At 39.3% G+C, this 27,039-nt stretch overlaps 1 protein-coding gene across 2 annotated transcripts in view; it reads right to left on the reverse strand.

Moving 5' to 3' along the window:
• Positions 1–8,471: 8,471 nt before the first annotated feature.
• The window catches only part of EIF3E (eukaryotic translation initiation factor 3 subunit E), a 58,403-nt gene continuing 39,835 nt past the window's right edge, over positions 8,472–27,039 (reverse strand). The window contains exons 10-13 of one of the 2 annotated variants that reach the window (XM_032800316.2): positions 25,854–25,963; positions 12,387–12,489; positions 11,023–11,157; positions 8,472–8,647 (exon numbers count right to left, since the gene is read on the reverse strand). In XM_032800316.2, the coding sequence (XP_032656207.1) occupies positions 8,609–8,647; positions 11,023–11,157; positions 12,387–12,489; positions 25,854–25,963 (387 nt within the window). In that variant the 3' untranslated portion in view covers positions 8,472–8,608. Of the gene's footprint in view, positions 8,648–11,022; positions 11,791–11,827; positions 12,490–25,853; positions 25,964–27,039 lie in introns of those variants that run through there. The other variant, XR_012655383.1, reaches the window with a different exon arrangement.

Below are 27,039 nucleotides of genomic sequence, written 5' to 3' on the forward strand. Positions count from 1 at the left end.
GTACAGACCCCTGGGGGACACCAATATTTACATCTCTCCATTCTGATAACTGACCATTTATTCCTACCCTTTGTTTCCTATCTTTTAAGCAGTTACCAATCCATGAGAGGACCCTCCCTCTTTCCCATGACAGCTTACTTTGATTAAGAGCCTTTGGTGAGGGACCTTGTCAAAGGCTTTCTGAAAATTTAAGTACCCTATATCGACTGGATTCGTCTTGTCCACATGCTTGTTGATCCCCTTAAAGAATTCTAGTAGATTGGTGAGGCATGATTTCTCTTTACAAAAACCATTTTGACTCTTCCCCAACAAATTATTTTCATCTATGTCTGATAATTTTGGTTCCATGAGGAACTTTTTGGGTGTGACAGCACTAATTGGGTGTGACAGCACTAAGTACCATTCCATTGGATGGTGAAAGGCTGTTATAGCCACTAGGTGGACTCTAGGAGAGCTTATGGACAACCCTGATCTTTTTAGTGTCAATGTATAGTGTAGGATGTGTGGAAGAGTCACAGATGTTGGGGAGATTTGTTGGGACTTACACCAAATCCAAAATCTGGACCATTTTTGCAGGTAAGTATGCCAGGTTGAGGATTTTCTGCTGTATAATAATACCTCTTGCACCTCTGTTGAACAGGAGCTCTCTAGATGTTGGAACCAAGAAGGTACCATACCTTAAGGGAGAGAATCACCAGACTGGGATGTAAAGTATGTCCTCTGTTCTGTGAGAGATGCGGAGTGACCAGGAGAGAGCTCAGTGGGCACATGGCAAGTTGCAACAGGTAAGGGTACCAGGTTTGTCTTGGCCATGTTGGAGTGATCAGAATGATGTGTGCCATCTTTTTGTTTTCAGTAGGACCTTCAGTAGGAGGGGGAAAGGAGAGGTGTAAAAGAGGTCCCCATCCCTGCGGGGAGGAGAGCATTGCCTAGGGAGTGATGTCTTATCTCCACTCCGGAGCAGCAGCGTGGACATTTCTTGTTCAGGTATGTGGCGAACAAGTCTGTGGTTGGGGTTCCCCACTGCCTGAATAGATTGTTAAGTACTACTGGATCTGCTCCCATTCATGCTCATGCAGGAATTTGCAACTGAGACTGTCTGCAATCTAGTTGTGTATTCAGGAGGTAGGCTGATGAGAGTGTGATATTGTGGGAGATGCACCAGTTCTAGTCTCATAGCTTTCACAGAGGTGGGAAGGCTGTTGATTTATGTAGCACATACAGGCAACATTTTCTGTTAGGACTTTTGTGTGTCCCCCTCTGATCAGTGGGAGGAAATAGGCACAGGCATTCTTGACCACCCTTAGCTCATTTTTACATAAACATTTTTGTAATTTTTCAAAAAACTTTCCTTTAAACTTGACGCATGAAAGAAAACTTTAAGGTCTCAAAGTAGTTCACACAGCTGATGTTGCACTCAATACTAGAGACAACAGACAAAGAATTTGACAAGCAGCATTGCAGCCTCAGTTCTTTTGTTGATATGCACCTCATTGAAGATCATGGGATCAAAGAAAGGGAACTATTTACAGGAGAATGACTGCATCACACCTTTAAATGGGGAGGGAGAGGGAGCACTGTTCAGCTTGCTGGGGAAGACTGAACAGTGTGGGGGAGGTAAGAAGTCAGAAGCTGTTGCAAAAGGGGAAATTATTCAGTTGGGCAATGCTGACTCATCCCCATGGGACAGGAACGTTGAAAAGTGGCCAGGTTAGGCAGCAGCAGCCCTTTTTCCATGAAGCAGGGGAGGCAGCACCAACCCTCTAAGCTTTAGATAGCAAAATACCAAGTTTGGTCAAGGCCAGCTGTGGGCATTGCATTAGCCACCCCCTTTTAGGGGAGCTCGGAAGGAATATTTCCCTCACCATCAGATTGGCCTTGGGGTGTGTGTGTGTGATTTTTTTTCACCTTCCCCACAGTGGGGGCGGCAGCTTTGTCAGCATCAGACGTGAAGGGCAGTAGATTCTACCTCACAAATCATTACATAAGCATGGGGCGGATGTCCACTGCAGGTACTCCATAGGGAAGGGATACAGCGACCAGATAAATGGCTTGGTAAGGGAATTAAAAAGAAGGTACTGGTTAAAGGAACAAAAAGGGGATGGGGGGTTCAGAGCTCTTATGAATAGTACAGCAGGGAGCCCACCTCACTTTCTTATAACCCACCGTAACCCTCATATAAGGGGGGTGGAGGGATGGTAAGGTCCCAGCAACGGGTTGGCAGGAGGTCCTGGATGGAAAAAAGAGGAGCTGGTGGAAGCCCCCCAAGTAGCTATTGAAGGAACATAGGGTTATCTGCACTGTACCCTTTTATCAGGCGAGTAGTCCCAGACATCTAATAATAATGTTATGGCCTGATTAAAACCACATCAGGTGTCTCCTGTCCTCTAAATATAGTCAGACAATATCTCCAACACAAGATTTTTTTTTGAGATGGAACAACACAACTGTCCACAAAGGTCATCATAATAGGGACAATATTTTTAGAGATGAGCAGTTTTCTTCTGATAGGAAGAAAAATGTTGGCCATTTCCCTGATGTTTACAAAAAAAATTCAAATTGATCTCTAGTTTAAAAATGCGTTAATTATACAATCATGAATGAAGCAGTGGCTTAGTTTTAATTTCTCGAGCGAAAACTTAAAACCACAAGAAACAATGGGATACAGGAAAAATAAGAATGGAGAACCCAGTCCTGCAAAGCCTTACTCCGCTCATAAGCCCTGGTCTACACTACGGGGTTAGGCTGAATTTAGCTGCATTAGGTCGATTTAAAAATGAATGCGCCCACCCAACCAACTCCATTCCGTCGACCTAAAGGGCTCTTAAAATCAACTTCTGTACTCCTCCCCAGTGAAGGGAGTGGCGCTAAAATCAACTTTGCTGGGTCAAATTTGGGGTAGTGCATACGCAAATCGATGGTATTGGCCTCTAGGAGCTATCCTATACTGACCGCTCTAGACAGAACTTTGAACACCAATGCACTAGCCAGGTACACAGGAAAAGCCCCAGGAACTTTTGAATTTCATTTCCTGTTTGGTCAGAGTGGTGAACTCAGCAGCACAGGTGACCATGCAGTCCCCCAATTCTCCCGCTACCATCTCCGTCCCCGAGGTTATTAGATTAGAAGGTGAAAAAACACACACTTGTGATAACATGTTTTCTGAGATCATGCAGTCCTCCCACACTGATAGGGCACAGCTGAATGCATGGAGGCATTCAGTGGCACAGGCCAGGAAAGAATTAAGTGAGTGCGAAGAGCGGATGCGATGCTGAGGCTAATGGGGGAGCAAACGGACATGATGAAGCGTCTGTTGGAGCTGCAGGAAAGCCAGCAAGAGCACAACCCCCCGCTGCATCCACTGTATAACCATCTACCCTTCTCCCCATGTTCCATAGCCTCCTCCCCCAGGCGCCCAAGAATGCATGGGGCGGGGGAACAGCGGTCCAGGCACCCAGCCACTCCACTCCAGAGGATGGCTAAAGTAACAGAAGGCTGTCATTCAAACAGTTTGATATTTAGTGTGGCTACAATAAGCAATGTGACCTTGTCCTTCCCTCCTCCCCTACCCCGACTGCTTTGTCATTATCTCATTTTTTTAATTAATAAAGAATGAATGCATGGTTTCAAAACAATAGTTACTTTATTTCAAAGGATGGAGGATGGTTGGTTTACAGGGAATTAAAATCAACAATGGGGCGGGTTTTGCATCAAGGAGAAACACACAACTGTCACACCGTAGCCTGGCCAGTCATGAAACTGGTTTTCAAAGCCTCTCTGATGTGCAGTGTGCCTTGCTGTGCTCTTCTAATCGCCCTGGTGTCTGGCACAAAACGATTGTCTGCCACTGCTTTCACAGAGGGAGGGACAACTGACCACATGTACCCAAAACCACCCGTGACAATGTTTTTGCCCCATCAGGCATTGGGAGCTTAACCCAGAATTCCAATGGGCAGTGAAGACTGTGAGAACTGGGATAGCTACCCACAATGCACCACTCCAAACGATGATGTTAGCCACAGTAGTGAGGATGCACTCTGCCGACAATGCGCTTAGTGTGGACATACACAATTGACTGTATAAAATAGTTTTCTAAAAATCAATTTCTATAAAATCAACCTAATTTGGGAGTGTAGACATACCCTAAGACGTGTGGGATCAGGCTCTGATTTTATCATAGGCCTGAATTTTACAAGCAGTTCTGCATAGGTGAACTTTTGTGCCTGTGAGAAACTGCTTGCATGATTGGGTGCCCTATTGAACAGTCTTTGTCAGGAGTCGGCAACTTTTCAGAAGTGGTGCACCAAGTCTTCCTTAATTCACTCTAATTTAAGGTTTCACATGCTGATAATATATTTTAACATTTTTAGAAGGTCTCTTTCTATAAGTCATAATATATAAATAACGTATGTAAAGTAAATAAGGCTTTTTAAAGCCTCCCAGACCGATGGTCAAGACCCAGGCAGTGTGAATGCCACTGAAAATCAGCTTGCGTGCTGTCTTTAGCACTCGTGCCATAGGTTGCCTACCCCTGGTCTTTGTTCTGTACCAAGGTCATTGACACAAGCTTATTACTAGTAGGAGTAATAAGGCCTGAAGAAATCACCTCTCCTCCCACTCACACATGCTCACTCATACAAATTCCAAACTACACACACCTCAGCTTTAAAATTATCATATGTAAATTGAGAACTTTTCTTACAAAAATCACCTACTAGGTATTGATTTATTTTCTTTTTTATCTACTAAGATCGGAATGATTTTTCCCTCTGCATCTTTGGTATCGTCTGTGAGCACCAGTTACGAGTTTGCCAATTTTCTCTCCAGGCGCAGGTGTACCAGCAGTTCAGTGGAGGTTTGTATCCCAGCCATATCAACTTAGCAACTACGGATGTGCTCTAAACAAGAGCAAGAATTACTCAAGACTCAGCATCTCCAGTATGGTATTGATGTCATGTGACCAGAACAACTTTGCTAGCTCAGCATGTGAATATATTTAGGTTGGCATAAATCCACCCTTTCCTGTTACATGGGCTAATTCTGTAAGGCCACATCAGTAATCAGTTTAATGAGGTGTCTATTCACCTATATAGTTATTTTAATAAACATTTATTTTGATTAATTATTGCAATAGAAGTATGTATACACATATTGTCTCCTCTTCTGCAGAACAATATGATCTGACAAGAATACGACCAGCAACATGTGCTTTGAGATTCTTATTTCCATAGTGAAATATTATGCAGCATGTAAAGACCCTGTCTTTATCCCACTCCTCCAGGGTCCATGGCTTCTAAAACTCTGCTATAGACTCTGTAGAAGATACCTCTCCCAGATCACATTCTTATTCCTCTATCTTCCTGTTTTCACTCGTGCCTCCTCTTCTGTCTCAGTAAAGCAGATTACTTTGGTTCATCAAGAATATATTTTTAAATGTTCCAAATGATGTGGCCGCAAAGGCAGGGGAGAAGGCTGTATACTAATATAAACCAGGTAGTATGGCTCTCTATCCCTTCTTTTAGTTGATAGTCCACCTAAAGCGATTTGTGTCTGCTGTAACCCTGAGCTACTGAACCTATTTTTTTTTAGCTCAGACACTATAAGCTCATACTTCTACTTCCAGAAGTCCTGATTAAATGCCTGTTGCAGCCAACCTTCCCAGGGCATATAGGTCCCAATTGTAACCATCATTCCTGGATCACACAGTGGCAGCAGGGATTGAAACCATGCATGACATCTAGATTGAAAAGCAGGTGAGTCTGCTGCCTGAGCTAAAGCTAAACAGTTGCAGCAGACAAGCTTCTTTATGTGATCTAGTCACCAGAAGGTGACAGAACCACACTATTTGCTTGGATTACATTAAGCACATTTTAGTTAAATTTGCAGACATCTCCATGTCTTTCACTTCCTCAGGCATCATCAGAAAAGGGACAACCCTGTGTCCATTACTGAAGCAAAAATCAGGAATAGGCCCCAGAGAAAGAAATGTTTACATCTCATTAAAAAACAATAAAGAACAGAAATTATGCACACAAACTCTGGTTTCAACCACCAATATCTGATTCCTAATGAAGACAGGATGTTCAACTGTTTACTCTTCAGCCATCTGAAATTTCCACTAAGCTTACAGGTAGAATATGGCAGCAATGGATTTGGGTAGGAGAGGTGTCTCCTGAAAAGATCTGCTTTAGGCAGATGTACATATGAATAGCAAGACAGAAGCAAAGAACAGCCTCATTATACAAGCAGGAGGTAAGACTGGCAATTAGGTGAAGAGCAGGAACTAAGTAGATCAGTGGTGGGCAACCTGCAGACAGTGGGCCACATGCAGCTGATTAGGGTAATCTGATTGCAGGCCGCGAGACATTTTACTGATGTTGACCATCCGCAGGCACGGCCCCCCCGCAGTTCCCAGTGGCCCCGGTTCACCATTCCCAGCCAACAGGGGCTGCAAAAAGCAGCAGCCAGCACGTCCCTGCAGCCCACAGCTTCCATTGGCTGGGAATGGCAAACCGCGGCCACTGGGAGCTATGGGGGGACCGTGCCTGTGGACAGTCAATATCAGCAAAATGTCTCGCAGTCTGCAATCAGATTACCCTGACGAGCTGCAGATTGCCCACCATGGAGGTAGAGGGTCCATGCAGTAAGCACAGGCTAATGAGATGGCTCAAAGTCTTTCACGGAGGTCACAGATTCCGTGACTCTGGTGCAGCTGACCACACGGCCACTTGAGCAGCACCAACAGGGACCCCGGTGGCTACCCTTGCCCGCTACCCCCGAGGAACTAAGATTTAGTCAGGGATATTTATAGTACAAGTCATGGACAGGTCATGGGCCATTCATTTTTATTACCCGTGACTTCTAATAAAAATACCCATGACTAAATTGCAGCCTTACTAATGAGTATATCACTTTGCTTTGCTCACTAGCTACTCTATGAATGAGTCACTTGATTTTGATATTTGATGCTCTCAATGGGCAGGTCCCAGACTCTCCCTTCTATGGTCATGACCTCCAGAGACAATTCCAAGGGATAAATGAGTTCAAAAACATGGATGAGATTAGCAACACATCAAAAATTCTGGAAATTGAGGTAGAGGAGCGTAAAAGCATATCTGGCAATACTAAAATGTTTTATGAATTTAAGTTTTGCCACACTGTTTTGCCCCAAAACTAGAAATTTTCAGAAAACATCCAAATACTTTGCCATATTTGAAATGAAACATATTTAGTTCAAAACAAATTGTTTGAGAAATTGCCTTCAGTTTTATTTAACAATTCAAAAATATTTGAAAAAATGCTTGCAACCAAAATGAAATGTTTTGATTTGAAATTTCTGTTCAATCTGAAATAATTTTTTTTAATTCATCAAAATTTAAAAAAAATCAATTTGACCCAAAACACTTTTCATGTTTTTAGAATGGCCAATGAACGTATCTATATTTGCACAGCTCTAACATAGACCATTTTGCATTTACACGATCTAAGACTGATACTACTTACAAGCATATAAAGAAATCTAGATAGTCAAGCCATGCATATGGAAAGCTGAAAGTATGAAAATCATATCCAACGCAGAGAAGGGTAGAGCACAAGAAAACAGAAGATGACTCCAAGTTGAGGCAGCCATAAAAGCATTCCAAGAGATAATGGTTCCCTTCCCCTCACACACAGCAAGAGGCAAACTGGTATTGCTATGAAAAGGGACAATAGGTGAGGAGACAGAAAACGTATTATTTGCTTGAAGTGGTGCTTACTCTCCCTCTTCAGAACTGAAAGATTCTGTTCTTACTTCATAGTAGATGCTACAGCAAATGTACAGGATTCAGCACATCACATGCTCAGGAAGTAAGACGACAGAGCAAAGTGGGTAGAGTTTTATGTTTACATTAGGAACTGTGATAGTAGTCTTCCCTCCTCCTTCCAGGTAGGTAGAATCATAGAACAACAATGCTGCTTTTATTCTAGAAGGCAGAAGAGGACTGATATTCTAGCTTTAAATTACTCTTAGAAGTATTACTAAATTTAACTCAAATCCAGTTCTATAATCCTCCATAAGTTTCACTGTACCTTCCTATATAATACGAAACCTCAGTCGACATTCTACCTAAAGGTGTCATGGCAGGTATGGAATATAGGCAACATACTCTAGAGTTGTCCAACAGTTTGTACCATTCAGGAACGTGCTTTTAATACTCTCTTGTCTTGGACTCATAATCCATAGTTCTATCTGCTATGTGACCATTTGCAATATACAAAGAAATAAATAGCTAGAAATAGAATTCCCATGTTTCCAAACAAAGATGGATGCAAAAATATATTTGATCTTATACCAAGTGGAACTTGAAGCCTAAGGTAATCAACATTTAAATTTTAATTTAAAAATCTAGAGAACTGAACTATATTGTAGCAAATTTGATCTTGTAGCAATTTTTTTAAACATGTAACTACTCAAATTATAAAGCTACAAAGATAGTTAAAAGTACCCAATTTTATTCAACTCATTATGTATTGCAAATTCCCAGAATTAGCTCTTTGAAAAAAGGTACATAATATATTTATCTTCTCCTCTCAAATGAAAATTTGATACCCCCCCCTCAGAACTGTTTCAGTAGAAGCCAGAGTCTTGAGTAGCCCAGTTAGGTGCCTAAAAATATATAAAACAAAAAAATTAAGTATCAGCAGGAGAAGAGAAAGCCATTTGTTTACATGAGCCACTGAAATGTTAACAGCATATACTACATTGTTATTTGTAATAACTTTTTAAAATAACCTATTCATAAAGTTAGATGGCTGCTTCTGTAAATACCACCCAACAGGAATCAGTTTAATAATTAGTCGTCAAGTCATAACACATGGATAAATGAACTGCTTAAACATTTATCAGCATCACAGTGCTTAATAGTGATTTACTTCTCCTTACAATATTTTAAGAGTTAAAGTAAACCTGTTGTGACATTCTTGTTCTATTAACAAAGTTACATTGCCAAAGATTTTTCCTTGGCTCAGAAAGGCAGGAAATGGAAAATGTTTTTGAACAGTCCTGAAGTGTCTTAAAGTAACAAATAATTTGGCACTATTTACAAAATTGTGTTACTTGACCTTTACACAATTTTCTACATTATTAAACAAATCTACCTTAGTTTGTCAGAATGGTCCCTTCAGTATACTTTCAGCCTTAATGACAAATGCCAATTAAAATTTAAATATTTTGTATTTTTTTAGTTTTAGTAGGAATTTTAGAAAAATCTGTTTATCTATGGGTTTTCTCCAGAACATAACCATATCATGTAGGAATGTCCCAAGTAAATTAAAATCAATATAGCATGATCCCTGGTGGACCTCATCGAGTCTTCCGCTTTTCTCTCTTCCTTCAACATAAGAGGCTTGGGAGCATAGACACTGGCTTCCTCCTTTCCCCAGGGGTGCTCAAGGAAGTTTTTGGAAAATGTAGGGGACAATTTCCTGGTGCAAGTGCTGGAGGAACCAATTAGGGGCAGAGCTCTTCTTAACCTGCGGCTTACAAACCGGGAAGAATTAGTAGGGGAAGCAAAAGTGGATGGGAACCTGGTGGGCAGTGACCATGAGATGGTCAAGGATCCTGACACAACGAAGATAGGAGAGCAGCAGAATATGGACCCTGGACTTCAGAAAAGCAGACTGACTCCCTCAGGAAACTAATGGGCAGGATCCCCTGGGAGAATAACATGAGGGGGGGAAAGGTAGCAGATGAAAGACCAAGGAGTAATGGTCTCAAGTTGCAGTAGGGGGAAGGGGGGATAGGTTGGATATTAGGAAAAACTTTTTCACTAGGAGGGTGGTGAAGCATTGGAATGGGTTATCTAGAGAGGTGGTAAAATCTCCTTCCTTAGAGGTTTCTAAAGTCAGGCTTTACAAAGCCCTGGCTGGGATGATTTGGTTGGGGATTGGTCCTGCTTTGAACAGAGCATTAGACTAGATGACCTGCTGAGGTCCCTTCCAACCCTGATATTCTATGATTCTAACCTCCCACTCAGTCCTAGGCCTCACCTTTACACCATCCCTTCCCCCAAGGCTTCACACCTGCCAACTGACTGCAGTGGGTGGGAGGCGCTGGAAGGGAGGAGGAGGAGGAGTTGATCGGCGTAGCCACTGGCAGGAGGTAGGGAGGGGAGAATGGGAAGACAGCTGGCTGCCGGTGGATGTTAGGCACCCGCTACAATTTCCACGTTTTAACGTCAATCCCATTTTTTCTTCAGGTGCATGGATGCCCACAGATTAAGGGAGATTTGTATTCCAACCATATCAATTTAGAGTATGTCTACAAACTGCAGTCTGACACCTGTGGCTGGCCTTCAGCAACTGACTTGCCCTCCCACCATGTAAGGTCCTAGAGCACGGGCTCCAACCCGAGTCTGGACTTCTATACCGCAAACAAGCAGACCCCTAGCCTGAGCCTGAGTCAGCTAGCATGGGCCAGCCGTGGGTTTTTAATTGTAGTGTAGACATACCTTGAGTGACTAAAGTGTCCACCAAGCAAAAGCAGGAGTTACTAAAGAACTGGCATCTCCAGTATGGTAGCAAATAGTATCACACAACCAGGATGACCTTGCTATTTAAGTTAGCATAAATCCACCCATGTTAGATAGATGCTTCTGTAATGACACTTCAGGTATCAATTTAATGAATTGCCTGTTCCCCTATAAAGTACAAGAGGGTGTTGTTAAATGAGGACGAGAACCAAAACAGAGAATGGAAAGAGGGATATGGAATTATGCGAGGGGTGAAAGGAAGAGCTAGAAGAATAAAGTAGGGATAAAAGAGGAAAGAAAGCAGGAACTATGGCCTACTTGTAAACTCATGGCAACAAAATAAATTCTTTTGAATTTAACTCCAGTGCCACAGAGCAGTTAAAAACGTCCCTGAGGGAGTGAGAAGCAAAGATTATACAGTGTGTGTTTAGCAGCAATAACAAAAGTCTGTAGTCTTCTCTCCAAGTTAAATGAGGGTATGGAAATACAGACACATGCAACTGGTACTTACCTCAGCCCTACTGCTCTGGTTCAATTTTTTCTCAATGTTCATAGCCAGCATCTGACTCCGGAAAGACAGGCTTTTGGTCTTTTCTATCACTTGTTGGTAGGGTGAGACCGCATTATTACCCATAACTACATGGCCCTAGAAATTAAATGGAAAAAAACAGCTCATGAGGGATCATACTTTAATTTACCAAATATGCAAAAACATTTAACCACTCCAAAGTGATAAGAAATGCCAAAATTAAGGTTGTACACAACTAACTCTGCCCCAGCGCATACATGTTCAAGTGGAGAGTATTCCTCAGATCCAAAGCAGTCTTCATACAATTGTTTAAACCATTTTTTTGTTCTTGTATACTTAACACTAGAGAGTTGTACAATTCACTGCTTATGTAGGCCAAGTTCATTGCACACGTCAGATACTACTTACACCATTCCATTCTACCCACAAGCTCTTTTGTGCCACTCACCCACCCCCTCTATTTCAGAGCTCCTGGCATGGGAGTAGATGTACGTAGGAAGGAAGAAATGGAGAGTGCGTCCCTTCCATGGAGAGAAGGGTTTGCAAGGAGTCACCAAAATAGAAGGAAACAAGGAGGCAGACCAAAAGAGCTCCGGGTCAGCTTCTCAAATCCTCAGCACCCATAATTGTGACTAGATTATCAAAAAGACCTCAGCTCCCATTTAGGTACCCAAAGAAGGGCCAGATTTTCAAAATCACTCAGCATCCAGAAGCTTCTTAGTGGGATTGTGACATCAAAGACAAATCAGTCTATCAGCCTATCAGCTTGAGTTGAGTGGAAATCAGCCTATCAGCCTGAGTTGAGTGGAAATCAGCTTTTCCTGTTTTTATCAAAAAATCAAAAGGGCTTGATACCCATTGATATCAAATTCTGGAACTGATCAGATATGTTTTACACAAATTATCACATTACAACAGATAAACAGAGAAATACCATTAAGTGCAAGACCTCACTTCACTTAACAACTATTTTAAAATTTCACTCATAGTCCAACTAACTATAAAGGATTAAACAATATTATACTCACAGAGGCTTGTATCTAAGATTACAAAAAAAAATGTATGATTTACAACTGAAACTATGTAACTTTAACCATATCATGACAGACAGGCTTAACTTCTGCTCTCAAACTAGTATTAATGACCTTTATACCTGTTACAACAACAACTATCTGTGCAGTGCCAAAATGGGGTAAAGGAAGAACACTATACTTCAGAATCAATAGAATAAAAAGATATGTAAAGATATATTAGTATTACAAATACTGCTAGCAATTAGTAAGGAAGAAAATTAGGATTAAACAAACCAAGCTGGACTCTTCTACACAATGAAGTATAAAACTTACCAATTTTGAATCTAACTTGGCATCCAGTCTTGCATTTCGAATTAGATTGACAATCCATCGTTCAGCTTCTTCAGGGGTCATATTTAGTTTATCTGCCAGCATACTGAAGGGAAAAAAACAAACTGCTCTCAAAAGACAGAAAAAATTATCACCTCTCATGTTACAGTGTAATACTTGTCATGTCAAGCACCGTGGGTCAGTTAATAGTGATCAGGTGAGCTGACAATTTCAGTAACAATAAGAAATTGCAAATTAGCTAAAATGTTTATCACGTGCTAAAGTGTGTGTTTTGGGAAGCACGTTTTCATTTGACTTTGAAATAATTTCATATATCACAGGTTTTGAAATAGGAGTGTAGTCATAACTTTCTACAGCATGCACAAGAAATTACACAAAATCTAAGCAAGCGTATACTCAACCAGACGCAAGCACAGTCCTATGGATTAAACTACACTATTTTACATGTCTGTCTCTAAATAATTAATTTTCAGCATACTGGCATGCTATCTAAGATTTTTTGTTTTTACATGGACACCAACTGGGTCCAATTTATGAAATAGCGTGGAATATATTATTGTGCAGAAATGCTAGAACAGATTTTTTTTTTTTTTTTTTAAACTTTTAGCCATGCATCTTCCTCTCAATGGCACAAAAGTTAGAACAGATCAAAGGCTGAATTTGCACCAGCTGCCTATGGCCCCAAAGAGCCTTCTTAGCAGCTGGGGACTGCTATAGATAAGGATGTTCTGGCCACATTGTTATGCCAGTTGCAAGGGAAGGGGTAGTGTAGGAGATACAGCAAGTCTATGGCATATAAGCAACCTGTTACCAGGTAAATCAGTTTTGCAGCAACTCTGTCCCATAGAATGATCCAAACACACCTAAGAAGATGGCTCATAGCATGTAAAACTAATCACCAAATTATGGCCACATTCTTAATGAAAAGAGCCTCTTCTTCAGGAGCCAATCAGCACACAGTAGCCAAGAGTGTGAACCTGAACAATCTGAAAACTTTAATTGGCTTGTGAGGTTTCTGGTTGACAGCAATCAAATACTGCATATGACAGAGTGTGCATGATGCAAAAATAATCTAAACAGTAAGTTCAGTAAAAATACAGAAATGCCTACCACCAACCCTGCCTCCTCAAAGACATAAAATAATGATTTTTAACCGATTAAGATATATGCAAGGCTAAGACTTCTTCTTTTATGGTTCCCTCACTCATACCATTCAGGACACAGTCAGTTGTATTCAGTTGCAAGACTAGAAATAAATACACAGGAAAAAATTTATAGCAGACTGCCCCCATACAAGCAACTCAACACTTACTGAAATGCTACAATTACTGCTATCACATTCACTGTAAGTTGAAAGCCCCTAAGTTTGACACTTTAGAAGCCAAGAATGATACGTGCTATATTAAATAATTTAATATACTATTCAAAATCTGATTTTACATTTCACACACAGTCATCCAAATGTTATTTCATAAATGGAAAAGGTTCAATGTTGATGAACAGTTACAAAATTTTATTATATCATGACTATATATTCCAGAAACCGAAGGTATTAAATAAGATTAGGCGCTTAAGCAATCTCACCACAACATAAAACGGCAACTAACACTATAAAGAGACCATCTGAGCTGCTTTTCCTTTTCTTGAAGGCTGCCTGGATTTAAATACAGTTTAGATAATTGGTTCAGGGAAGTGTTTCACATTAACTCAATTAGTAATAAAGCACCACACAGCTGGCAGTTCACTTTGATGTGCTGTGTCATGACACTTGTTCCTGAACTTCAGAGGGTTTCTGATATAGAAGATTTGTGACAATTACATCACCCTCATGAGGATGATACACTTTATGCCCAGATTTCTTGCAATTTCTCATTCTTCAAGGAAAAACGCAAGTGGGGATGTGTGTCATTTTATTTAATGGAACAGGCGCTGTTTTGACCAGCCATAATTCCTACAGCTGGTGTTTCCTGTGGCTTTCCAATAAACCCCCTGCATTTCCTGCTGGAGCTTGACTCATTTTGAAGGCTTATAAATCTCATGCTTCTATCAGTTTCCAGACTTGGCTAATGTCTGTTGCTTTTACCTGATGCTTCTGACCTAAAAGCGAATGGTAACAAAGTTACAGAACAGGGCCCCTCCTTGTTGTTTTACCACTTCCTGTTGCAAGAAATTCATCTTTTAATTGCCAAAAGAGTAATCAGTAACTTTTCATGCAAGACAGTTAATAGAACTCACACTAAACATATTAAGCACAAAAGAAAAAGACAAACATGATGGCATTCACTTTTGACACGCGATGTTTACAAAACTCAAGAGGGTAAAATATGCAGTGTATTAAGTAACTTACTTTGGGCCACTGTAATATAATTCATTTTTATTTAAAAAAAGCTTATGCTGTGGAACAGATCATCAATTCACACTGACTAGGTATCTGCAATGCAGATTACCAAATAGTTCAAGTCAGCAAATAACTAAAATAAAATGTCACGGATAATGCATCACACAGAACTTTTTCTTTTTTGTAAGTACTTGGATGGACATATTGTAGCACAGTTTAAAAGTTAGTGACATTTAGGAATGAAACCTCACTACAGCTCCTATTCTGCAGACTGGAAATAACTATTAAAAATGGCACCACCACTCTAACCACTTTTTAGCAAAGATCTAATAGCAAATAGAATAAAAAAGATTGTACTGCATAAGGCCCTGATTCAGGAAAGCACTTAACTTTAAGCACATACTGAAGTCTTTTCCTGAATCATGATCTATATGGCAAGCAAACTGTGTGTACTTATTGTAATACAAGTTTCCTTATAAGGTCTCTTCTAGTCTTGGAATGACTATTTCTTTGGGATCTCAGTCACTGTCCTAATAGAGCAAGCAAACAACCACACTTCAATGAAATCAGGATATCTGTGCTTAAAAATAAAAAACAAAAACACACTTCAGACCTTATCTACTACAATTTGACACTGTTCTTTTAAGAGACCAGTGCTCTTAACATGTGCTAACTATCTCAGGTTTTTCTATAGCCCCACATGCATAGTATTTAAGCTATAATTTGCATTTTGCAATTCATACAATAGGTGGATTTTGCAAAAATATTGAAACAAAAACCTTTTTAAATTTGTCAATATCCAGCCTTAACCTGCTCTAAGTGCTGGTGTCAACAGTAGTCAAAGGAAGTGGTTTAAGGCACATAATATTGTACATTTTCCAATTTTTAAACATAACACACCAAAGAGTCAAAAAATATTTTAAGACAAGCTCTGAGAGATTTTCCAGTATCTTAAATACTTAATATTTACATTCTTCAGGTAAAGTCTAGGCTTTTCAATGGAGTCTCCTGATTGATGATACATTCTGTCTGTAGATGGCTTTACTCAGAACAGGTGTTGTCTATCTAAAGTAGGCTTATCTGCCAAAGGTCCAAAACAAGATTTTTTTTTTTTTTGACTTAATGGCTCAATGCTGTTCTTACACTCCTTATTTGAGACACTTACAAAATATATCTGATGTTGTCTTTTTGTTGTTTAAATATATTTGAAGGTCACATTTGAAAATTAAAGGTCAAAATGATATGTTCTTTTGAAGCCTGCTCCTAAATGCAAAAAGTTTTCTTTAAAACACTAGCTTCAAAGTGTGTGTTAATGAGGAACATGCAGAAAAAGTTTCATTTCAAAAATGAAATGTATATGATTACAAATCAACATTTATATTTGATTTTCCATTAACTGCGTTATGATAATAGAAAATGCATCTGACTGCAGAATGGCTGCCAAAAACATCTAATTAGTCCAAGTCATTTTTAAGCTTTATATCACATTGCACATCTAACCTCATCCACAGGCATTTTACATTGAGCATTTTCAAATGTGATGTAAATTTGTAGTTAATATTCTAGTTTACAGCTTTGCTGGCATCTGGCTCAGCAGCCTCTAAGAGAAAACAATTTACAAGTTGCTCCTAAATAAATGTCTCAAGAAATCATAGTAAGTTAAATTCAGTGTTCTTAAAACATGCATACAATTCAAACAAAGAAGAAAATTTGCTAACAAAACCATAAGTTCAAACTGAATTTGTATTTAATAATTTCTTAAGCCAAAAGCACAGAATTCCTGCACAGTGGGCACACCTCAGCAGCAGTTGCAAATGCTCATTGTAAAAGGAGTGATCACTGTGAAAGACTAAGCATATTTTTAAATGTAAACTTGAAAATTAAGATTAACAAAAGAGGTCGGTTTTATGGCTTTCCTGAATGCATGGCAAGAGCAAATAATTTAATGGTAACTGCAGAGAATAAAGGTGAAATGAAACTAAACTATGACAACAATACACATTGCTCAGTAAAAGTGCCCAGAGATTCAAAGGGGTATTTTTCCTGATGTGATCAACTGAATTAATTCACAATTATACAGCCATCTCTGGTCTAATAAAGAGTAGAACTGAAATGAAGGTGGGTTCTAGGTTATCGTTTTTAAAAGTGCCCACAGTTGCAAGTGCTAATAAAGTTATTATAGTAAGTAACCTAATACTTAGGAAATAAATTTATATTCTCTGTATCTTTTGTATTTCAAACAAACAAAATTTTTTTAACTTGTGCATCTCTCTAGCTAAAACAGCTTCAAGATCATAATTCAAGCATCTTACAACCTCATCTCCATTTGTTCATTTTACACTGAAGGCTTTCCCCCTATTTAAACAGTTTACAGAATTCCAGATATAAAATGAAGGATTCAAGATATTTAAAATACACAGATCAATTGAAACAGGTTTCTTTTGCAGGAAGTTTATAGTGGGGAGTGGGGCCTGAAGAGAAAATGGGGGACTAAATCACTAGTATTCCGCTCCTCTGCTAAATAAAGACAGACGTTTTAAGCTAACCCACTCACATTCTGAATTAATTTAATCCATTGTTCACCATTAGGCACAATGATTGCAGGATGATTTAGGAAGTAAAATTTAAGTTACAACTAACAAAGTAATTGCATCCTTTGGAAATATCAGCTGCCCAACAGATGTAAATAATAGTTAATTTTTTAAGCAAGGCATCTATTTTGTGTCTAACATATGGAAAAAACAGATTTTCCATTAATTGTTTTCAAATTTGTTCTGTATAATTAAGCAATATTATCAAGCAATGTGGTGTGATTCTCATGTCCAGGAACAGCACTGGGATTCACTTGGAGTCATCGACCTTGGACTATAAAATAAAGCAGTCGGCCTTCCAATAAAATAACTCTTAGCTGACCAATCCACGGAACTATAGAGTCTGCCATGCATGAAACACTTACATATTTCTGTAAGAAGCCCACATCCAGTTTTGTTATGCTGTATGCAGAGTTGAGATTTGGGCTTCAAAGTGGGAGAAGAACAAATGATTACCTACCGAACAAAGCAGTGACTACCTGGGTTAAAACGTGACAAGGACAGCCATGTCCAGACTCCAAAATAAAAAACTGGGTAGACCCGATTAGTCCATCTCCACCAGCCAATAAAGGCTGTCTGGCACCATAACAAAAATGATCTTCCCTAGTTGAATTCTGAAAGTTTCTCACTCTTAAAAATATACTTGAAGACTAGTATTTTGCTGTCTTAAGAATGAGAAACTTTCATATATATATTTATTACAGATATACATCACAACCAATTTAAAAAACTTAAGACTCATCTACTCACATCAAGCAGAGTCAACCATTAGCTTGTTAACTACAAGCTCAGTTTTGGTAGTATTCTACTCAATATATGTTTTTATACAATGCTCATCATAGTATTTGAGCAACTTCCAATAGTGCATTAACAACGTGACAACGTCACGTTTGTTCTTTCATCCCCTTCTTGAGGAGAAGAAGTATGTGCAGTGGAGCATCATGTTTTGCTAGAGATTTAGGAGGCTATTTTTTAAATACATCTATTGCTGTGTATTTGTTAGAGAAGACAGTCAAAGAAATGTGTCTTGCACTTGGAGTGGAAAGTGGTGAGGTTTGTGATGGTCCTCAGTTTTCGGGTGAGTTCATTTTACAGTCTCAAAGAAGCCGAAGAAAGTTCTGTCTCCTGCAAAGAGGAGGTTTATCCTTCTGGAGCGCTCCATTGTGTTACAGAAACCATTGCTTTCATCCCAGAGTTTATGGCGATCTTTTGGATATCCTGGGCCTGAGCCATTTTTAAGACCTTGAACTTGATTTGAAAGTCTATGGGAAGCAGGTATAGAGAGAAGAGGACGTTTGATAAGCTTGCAGAAGCCTGTATTGCTAAGGAAACAATTGCAGCGTTCTGTACTAGCTGGAATTTCCTAAACGTTGAAGACTTCGTGCCCAGGAAATCCAGCCAAGAGATGACATAGGCATGAATGATTAAAGACAGGTCTGCCAGGATGGGAAGGAGTCTCTTGGCCAACTAAGGATGATTGAAAGCATTACTCATGGATGCTGCCATGTAAGAACTTAATGTCAGCAAGAAATCCAAGAGTACATCTGAATTACAAACCAAACTGACTAATGTATGTGTACCTTTAACCAAAGGAGACCAATTATCCATCTAAATTCTTCTGCCCACCATAATCTCTATCTTGCCTGGATTCAGCTTCAACCAGCTATTCTTCACCAATGAGCTGATCTTGTCCAAGAACTGATCCAGCTTGGTAGCAGGGGCATGGTCATATATGTAGGCTTGGAAGGATTAGATTTTTATCGATACATGTCAGTAAACTTCAATTTCATTGCCATATACAAACAGATGAAAAAAATATTTCCATCCATAATTGAAATTTAGACAGGCAAAAAAAGTAAAGTGCTACCTGAGAACTTACTAGCTTGATTTAAGGATGTTTACACTTTGATATATGATGCTGACAATGATTATTGCTTTATTGTTATAAAGTTTTAACTTTTTGAATCTCAAAAATCCAGTTCTGTCAAGTCCATTCATATGTGGAGAAAGATAGGTAAAGCTGTGTCTCAGCTGTATGTTGTGGCACTTGAGTCTATGTCAGTGCAAACTTTTGTACTCGTGGCCCCTTTCACAGAAAACCTCAGAGAGACCCCTCCTTATCAATTAAAAACACTTTTTAATTTATTTAAACACTATTATAAATGCTGGATGCAAAGCAGGGTTTACGGAGGAGGCTGACAACTCGCAACCCCCAATGTAATAACCTCGCAACCCCCTGAGGGGTCCCAACCCCCAGTTTGAGAACCCCTGGTCTATGTCATCTGCCAAGTTCATCTAGTGGCTACATGTAGATACTGAAGAGAGAACTGACCCTTGAAAGGTCCAGAGGTAGAGGTGCAATTTCCAGTCACTAGCCATTGGGTACGTCTTCCAGCACTTAACACTTTAGCGCACTTCCCTGGATCCCTGCCACCCCTCAGGTGAGAAAACAATAGCTCATGATCAGTGTCAAATGCTGCAGAAGGTCCAGGAGGATGAGAACGGATGTTTGCCTTCTTATCTGCTGACAAGAGGCGATTATTCATCTATGCCCCTAAAACAGTTTCAGTTCCATGTCTTGGTCAGAATTCAGATTGTATCAGGTCTAAACTGTTATCTTCAATCAGTTGAACTTATAGTTAAGACTGGCTATCTTTTCAATACGTTTGCTCAGGTTTGACACTGGGTGGCAATTGGCTAGAATAAACGTATTCAGAGTGGGTTTCTTCAATGTTGGACTATAGTGTGTTTGAAGGAGAAAGGGAAGATTCCTTAACTCACTGATGCACTGGGTATTTTGGTCAGGAGTGGCACTAGAGTGGTACTACACTTTACAGAAGACATTTCTTTTGCTTTTCCAAATTAAAAAAGTGGCATATGAAGAATGAACCCTTTAAAATGCGAATATATAAAAGAACATAAATGTCAGATTAAATATGACCAGCATATATCATAAACCGTAAGAACATAGCCTAAGAATGGCCATACTGGGTCAGACCAAAGGTCCATTCAGCCCAGTTTCCTGTTTACTGACAGTGGCCAATGCTAGGTGCCCCAGAGGGAATGAACCTAACAGGTAATGATCTCCATGACTCATGATTTCACAAACCTCTATCATATCCCCCCTAGTCTCTTTTCCAAGCTGAAGAGTCCTAGCCTCTTTAATCTCTCTTCACATGGGACCCATTCCAAACTCCTAATCATTTTAGTTGCCCTTCTCTGAACCTTTTCTAATGACAGTATATCTGTTTTGAGATGAGGAGAGCACACCTGTATGCAGTATTCAAGATGGGGGTGTACCATGGATTTATATAAGAGCAATAAGATATTCTCCATCTTATTCTCTATCGCTTTTTTAATTACTCCTAACATCCTGTTTGCATTTTTGACTGCCGCTGCACATTGCGTGGATGTCTTCAGAGAACTATCCACAATGACTCCAAGATCTCTTTGCTGATTAGCTGTAGCTAAATTAGTCCCCATCATATTGTATGTAAAGTTGGGGCTATTTTTTCCAGCGTGCATTACTTTACATTTATCCACATTAAATTTCATTTGCCATTTTGTTGCCTAATCACTTTGTTTTGTGCGATCTTTTTAAAGTTCTTCACCATCTGATTTGGTCTTAACTACCTTGAGCAGTTTAGTATCATCTGCAAACTTTGCCACCTCACTGTTTACCCCTTTTTCCAGATCATTTCTGAATAAGTTGAATAGGATTGGTCCTAGGACTGACCCTTAGGGAACATGACTAGTTACCCCTCTCCATTCTGAAAATTTACCATCTATTCTTATCCTTTGGTTCCCTGTGTTTCAATCAGTCCTCAATCCATGAAAAGATTTTCCCTCTTATCCCATGACAACTTAATTTACATAAGAGCCTTTGGTGAGAGACCTTTACAAAGGCTTTCTGGAAATCTAAGTACACTATGTCCACTGGATCCCCCTTGTCCATGTTTGTTGACACCTTCAAAGAACTAACAGATTAGTAAGACACAATTTCCCTTTAGAGAAACCATGTTGACTTTTTCCCAACAATTTATGTTCTTCTATGTGTCTGCATTTCGTCCTGAGGTGACATGTACCCAGTCAATATAGGTATAATTGAAATCCCCCACTATTATTGAGTTCTTTATTGTGATAGCCTTTAGCATTTCCCTTAGCATTTCATCGTCACTATCACTGTCCCAGTCAGGTGGTTGATAATAGATCCCTACTGTTATACTCTTATTAAAGCATGGAATTACTATCCATAGAAATTCTATGGAACATGTGGATTCATTTAAGATTTTTACCTCATTTGATTCTACATTTTCTCCTCTCAGTTGTCACATCTCAACTGCTAAAACAAGGCCTCATCCTCCCTGATTGAACTAACCTCATTATCTCTAGCTTGCTTGCATATATATACTTGTCCCTGGAAATTTCCACTACACGCATCTGAGGAAGTGGGTATTCACCCACGAAAGCTCATGCTCCAAAAGTCTGTTAGTCTATAAGGTGCCACAGGATTCATTGCTGCTTTTACATTTTCTTTCACATACAGTGCCACTTCCCGCTCCCCCTGTCCCCCACACGACCTGTTCTGTCCTTCCAATATATTTTGTACCACTGAATGATTGTGTCCCATTGATTGTCCCCACTCCACCCAGTTTCTGTGATGCCTATTATATCAATATTCTCCTGTAACATGAGGCATGCTAGTTCACCCATCTTATTATTTAGACTTCTAACATTTGTGTACAAACACTTTAAAAACTTGTCACTGTTTATTTGTCTGCCCTTTTCTGATGAGTCAGATTTTTTTTATGTGAATGTCTCTCGTCTGATCTGGCCCGTGCTTTATCCTCTTCCATTCTCTCCTCCTGACTAAAACCTAGAGAATCTCTATCAACAGACTCTCCTCTAAGAGAAGTCTCTGTCCAATCCACATGCTCCTCTGCAGCAATCAGCTTTCCCCACCATCTCTTAGTTTAAAAACTGCTCTGCAACCTTTTTAATGTTAAGTACCAGAAGTCTACATCCACTCTGGTTTAGGTGGAGCCCATCCTTCCTGTATAAGCTCCCCCTATCCCAAAAGCTTGCCCAGTTCCTAATAAATCTAATCCTCTCCTCTCCACACCATCATCTCATCCATGCCTTGAGACTCTGAAGCTCTGCCTGCCTCCCTGGCCCTGCATGTGGAGCTGGAAGCATTCGAGAATGCTACCATAGAGGTCCTGGATTTCAGTCTCTTTCCTAGCAGCCTAAATTTGGCCTCCAGGATGTCTCTCCTACCCTTCTCTATGTCGTTGGTACCTACATGTACACGGCCACCTGCTCTTCCCCAGCACTACACACAGGTCTATCTCGATGCCTCGAGAGATCCGCAATCTTCGCACCAGGCAGGCAAGTCACCATACGGTTCTCCCAGTCATCACAAACCCAGCTATGTTTCTAATGATCGAATCTCCCATTACTAGCATCTGCCTATTCCTAATGACTGGAGTTCCCTCCCCCAGAGAGGTAACGTCAGTGCGAGAGGATACCCCAGCATCATCTGGAAGGAGGGTCCAAACTATGGGAAGGTTTCCCTCTGCTCCCATTGATTGCTCTGCATCCCTGAGCCCTTCATCCTCCTTAACAGCGCAGGGGCTGTCTGACCGGAGGTGGGACAAATCTACAGTGTCCCAGAAAGCCTCATCAACATACCTCTCTGCCTCCCTTAGCTCCTCCAGTTCCGCCACCTTGGCCTCCAAAGCCCGTACGTGGTCTCTGAGGGCCAGGAGCTTCTTGCACTGAATGCACATATACGCCACCTGCCCACAGGGCAGATAATCATTCATGTTACACTGAGCACAATAAACAGGATAGCCCCCACTCTGCTGCTGGGCTTCTGCCTGCATTCTCTCCTACAGCTAACTGATTCATCAAGTGAAATCTTCAGCTTCTTTTGCACACGACTGACCAACAGGTAAATCCTTTTTATAAACATAAATATTAAAATAGTATGCTAAATAAAATGTTCTAAAGAGTATCTTTAATAAGAAGAGACTCTTTAGTCCTTGAACTTTGAGCTAAGTTGATCCTACTAATAATCATTAATATTTAGATATAACTAGCCTCTCTAAAGTCATCAAGAGAGCTCAACTGACAGCAACATTCCGGAATAGGATTTTAAGATATACAAAGCTCACATCCGTCAAACGTAAAACTTTTACATTATTGAAAATTTGTAGGCAGTAGCAGAGCCCCATAAATTATCCTGTATTTCCCAGGAGCTAATCCTGTACTTTACAAGCAGCTATTTTATTTATTTTTTCATGAGGGAATTTTGAGCACTTGTTAAAAACTTTTATACTACTACATCATCCATTACTGATGTAAAAATACTGAAACAAGCAAAACAAAAATCCTAACTTGATACCGAGCATCTAGTACAGTTTAACAGCATTACAACTTTGCAATTAATATGCAACATTAAGTAGGGCTGATTAATATTTATTTTATATGGATACCTTAGTCAGACTGAATAAAGTCTTTAACAGAGTATGATGAAAGTTTAAAATTAAGAATGACAAGATTAGTGGGGATGCTATTATTTTCATTTGTCTATAAATTAGGCATAAGAATTTTAAAGGCAACAATTATCTGGTAAATATGAATGCCAGACATTTAAAAACACTTTCAAAATCAGTTTATGAAGACAAATTATGTTGAATAATGAATAATAGGTCATGAAAAGCATTTAGGGAGAGACTGCTGGAATAAAAGTTACTTTTTGTCTGGGTATTTACTATAACTACAAGAACAGGAAAATCAACTTTTTGCTGACTTTATAACATACTAAAGAGTCTTTTGCCAATTCTATCTCTGTTGAAGTTAAACGTCTTAACTGTTTCTTTAACAAAGTGATGCAAAGGGATGCAGAAGCATATTTTCGGATAAGTGCTTAAATACCACTTCCATATTCTGACTTTATCTATAGTTAAGAATTCTTCCGAGTTTCATTTTAGAGCTGCTTTTACATTTCAGAAACACATGATAGATCTCAAAGTAGTCAGCTTCACTAGGATTGTACCACTACATTAATAGTTTCTGGCAAACGTTTCTCTAATAAACTGATTTTTAATTTCATCCTGAAAATATGCTACATAAAAAATACTTGCTAGAATATATTTTGATGAAAATCTGAATATCTTATCTAAACTGCATCAGTCTATGGATGTTTGTCCACTAGTATATATATAGTTCCAGTTTCCATCACTGGTGATGGGAATCACATGATATTCAAAGACAGAGATTACTGGTAACAAACAGAACTCAATGTTTCTTTTTAAATCTCCCCCCCACCACTTCCCCAAAACACCAACACCACACAACTGTTCAAAAGCCTTAGACTACAGAGGATTTTAAAATGGTTATGCGGTACATGGTTAAGTTCCAACTACACAACAACTTAACCATACTGGCCATGACCCGGCTACAACTATGTCTAACCGCAGCCTTCTACCTCAACAGTAGTGGAGAGTAAACCAGGACCTAAAATTAGACTCAAACCAGGAAGTGTGTGCTAGAGATACTAGTATCACTTGAGACCCTCAAGGGAGGTTATACAATTGATATATGTAACGCTGCTGATAGTGGCAAGAGGATTTAGTGATTGTGTTCATGATAAACTCCAGCAGCTCATTGCTACAATCTACTTGGCAATATACTACTCAAAACAGAACTGTGCTGAATAAGCAGATCTGTTTTGCTGTGAAAGAAGTTACCTTGGTTATAACAGAGTATAGTAAATATAGTTCTCAGGTATTACCACCTCTAAAAGCCAAAAACAGCGATTTCATTAGATGGACTAATAAAAAGCTAGGCACAGCTTATGGAAGTGAAGACAGTCATCAGCAGGTCAAATAGTGTGTGTATTTCTCCAAGACTTCTACGGTAATGCTAAGAAGCGAAGCTTCATTAGGATCTGGCAAATTAGAAGATGAATACTGGGCATGCTCAGCAGCTCCCCTCACCCCCCAACATCAATCCCTGCCCCTCCCAGAACTGAGCAAAAAGGCTACTCCAGATGTAGCTAGACCTCTAAGTTTTAAAAACTTTATCTAAAAAAAAAAAATACAAAGAATGCGTAGCTTTCATACAGTGACTTTCACGTCAAATTTGTTCCAGTAACGAGTAAAAGTTGGTTTCAGCTGCCAGCCCTACCAGTTCAACATGGGCTCTGAAAGCTTCAACATTTCCCCCCAAAATTATTTACCTTTAGGCAGAGACCAGCTTTATAGGAGAGTTTTTCAAAAAAAAAATGAATGCATGTAAAAACAGGGAATTATAAATATTTAAACATAAATGCAAAACCTATTACAAACTACAAGTGAATCTTTCCATTGTATTTATTTTAGACAATGCTTTTCCTTTTCTCTGACAGTGGTGGACTCTTACTGGAGCACAAATAACCCTCAATTGCCTAAAACATAAATTAAAGGGTTAAATTTAAAAAAAGTTCATTATTGCACGTATTTATGGTTTTCTTACCTAATGCTGATACATTGATGAATACGACAGAAAGTCTCAAATATAAAAAGACGAGCATTCTCAATGAAATCTTCAAGACACGCCACCAAGAAAAAGTCATTCACAAGCACCTGTAAAAACAGGGGAAAGAAAATAATGATAGAAACAATATCTAAAGTAAACACACTCATGCAGATAGCCTCAGTAACTAAAACCAGTGATTAGTGTCTTCTGAAGTAGTTTCTGGAATATCTTCAAACATACGCAGAGCTTTACATATTAACACAAATTTTCAGAACATAATCTGCTAAAACCCAATTATCCTGTCTTGTTGTATATATGCAATTTTTATCCAAGTCTTCATCCAACAAGGGGACGATTAGTCCTCCAATTCCCAATATTTTATTAAAAGCTCTCTACAGCAGTAAAAACAATATATTTATTTTCTCTTCCTCACTCCAAGATTTCCACTTCCACTTTTGCAATTCTGGGAAAATATTAAGTGGACAGTGACCTCAACAATTCTGCTAATGTGCATGCCAAAACAGACTATAGCTCATTCTACCACAGCTATATTGACTCTAGTGCCATCAAGAGGAAGTTCACAATTGCATGAATACAATATTCCCTTCTCTACTAACCCACAACCCCAATAATTACATGAGCCTTAGATTTTTCATCAGATAATTATGGTAATGGGTTAAATTTGTAACTAAAGGAATTTTCATCCCACCCATGTAGCAACACTGAAATTAAAGTACATTGTTTCAGGAGTTATAACCTCTATTCACAAAGCAGATTACTCTGTAGAGCAAATGAAGTTATTCTGTAGCTAAATATTAAAATTACTATTACCAAGTTTGGAGGAAACAAGGTAAAATAAGAACATACTGTTACAGAATCTGTACCCATTTCTCTTAACTTAAAATATTTAGAACTATGCTGTTCTACAGCAGCCAAGGTTTCAGAACTGTGGACTCAATCACAGATGATTCTTTACAATGATCTCTCTAAATCTATGAATAATCTGCTTTAGTTATTTCTACAGCCAAAATATAAAATTTATGTTTTTGCAATAACCTTAGCAGATACATACGTGAAAATATGCCACACACTATGTAGCACAAAAATTACACACACATAACGTGCTAAATACTAATATCTACACATTAAACAAGTGGAAAAGCAAATCAAGTCACCTATTAAC

The sequence above is a fragment of the Chelonoidis abingdonii genome, chromosome 2 (assembly GCF_003597395.2).
Source record: "Chelonoidis abingdonii isolate Lonesome George chromosome 2, CheloAbing_2.0, whole genome shotgun sequence".
Classification (NCBI taxonomy): Eukaryota; Metazoa; Chordata; order Testudines; family Testudinidae; genus Chelonoidis; species Chelonoidis abingdonii.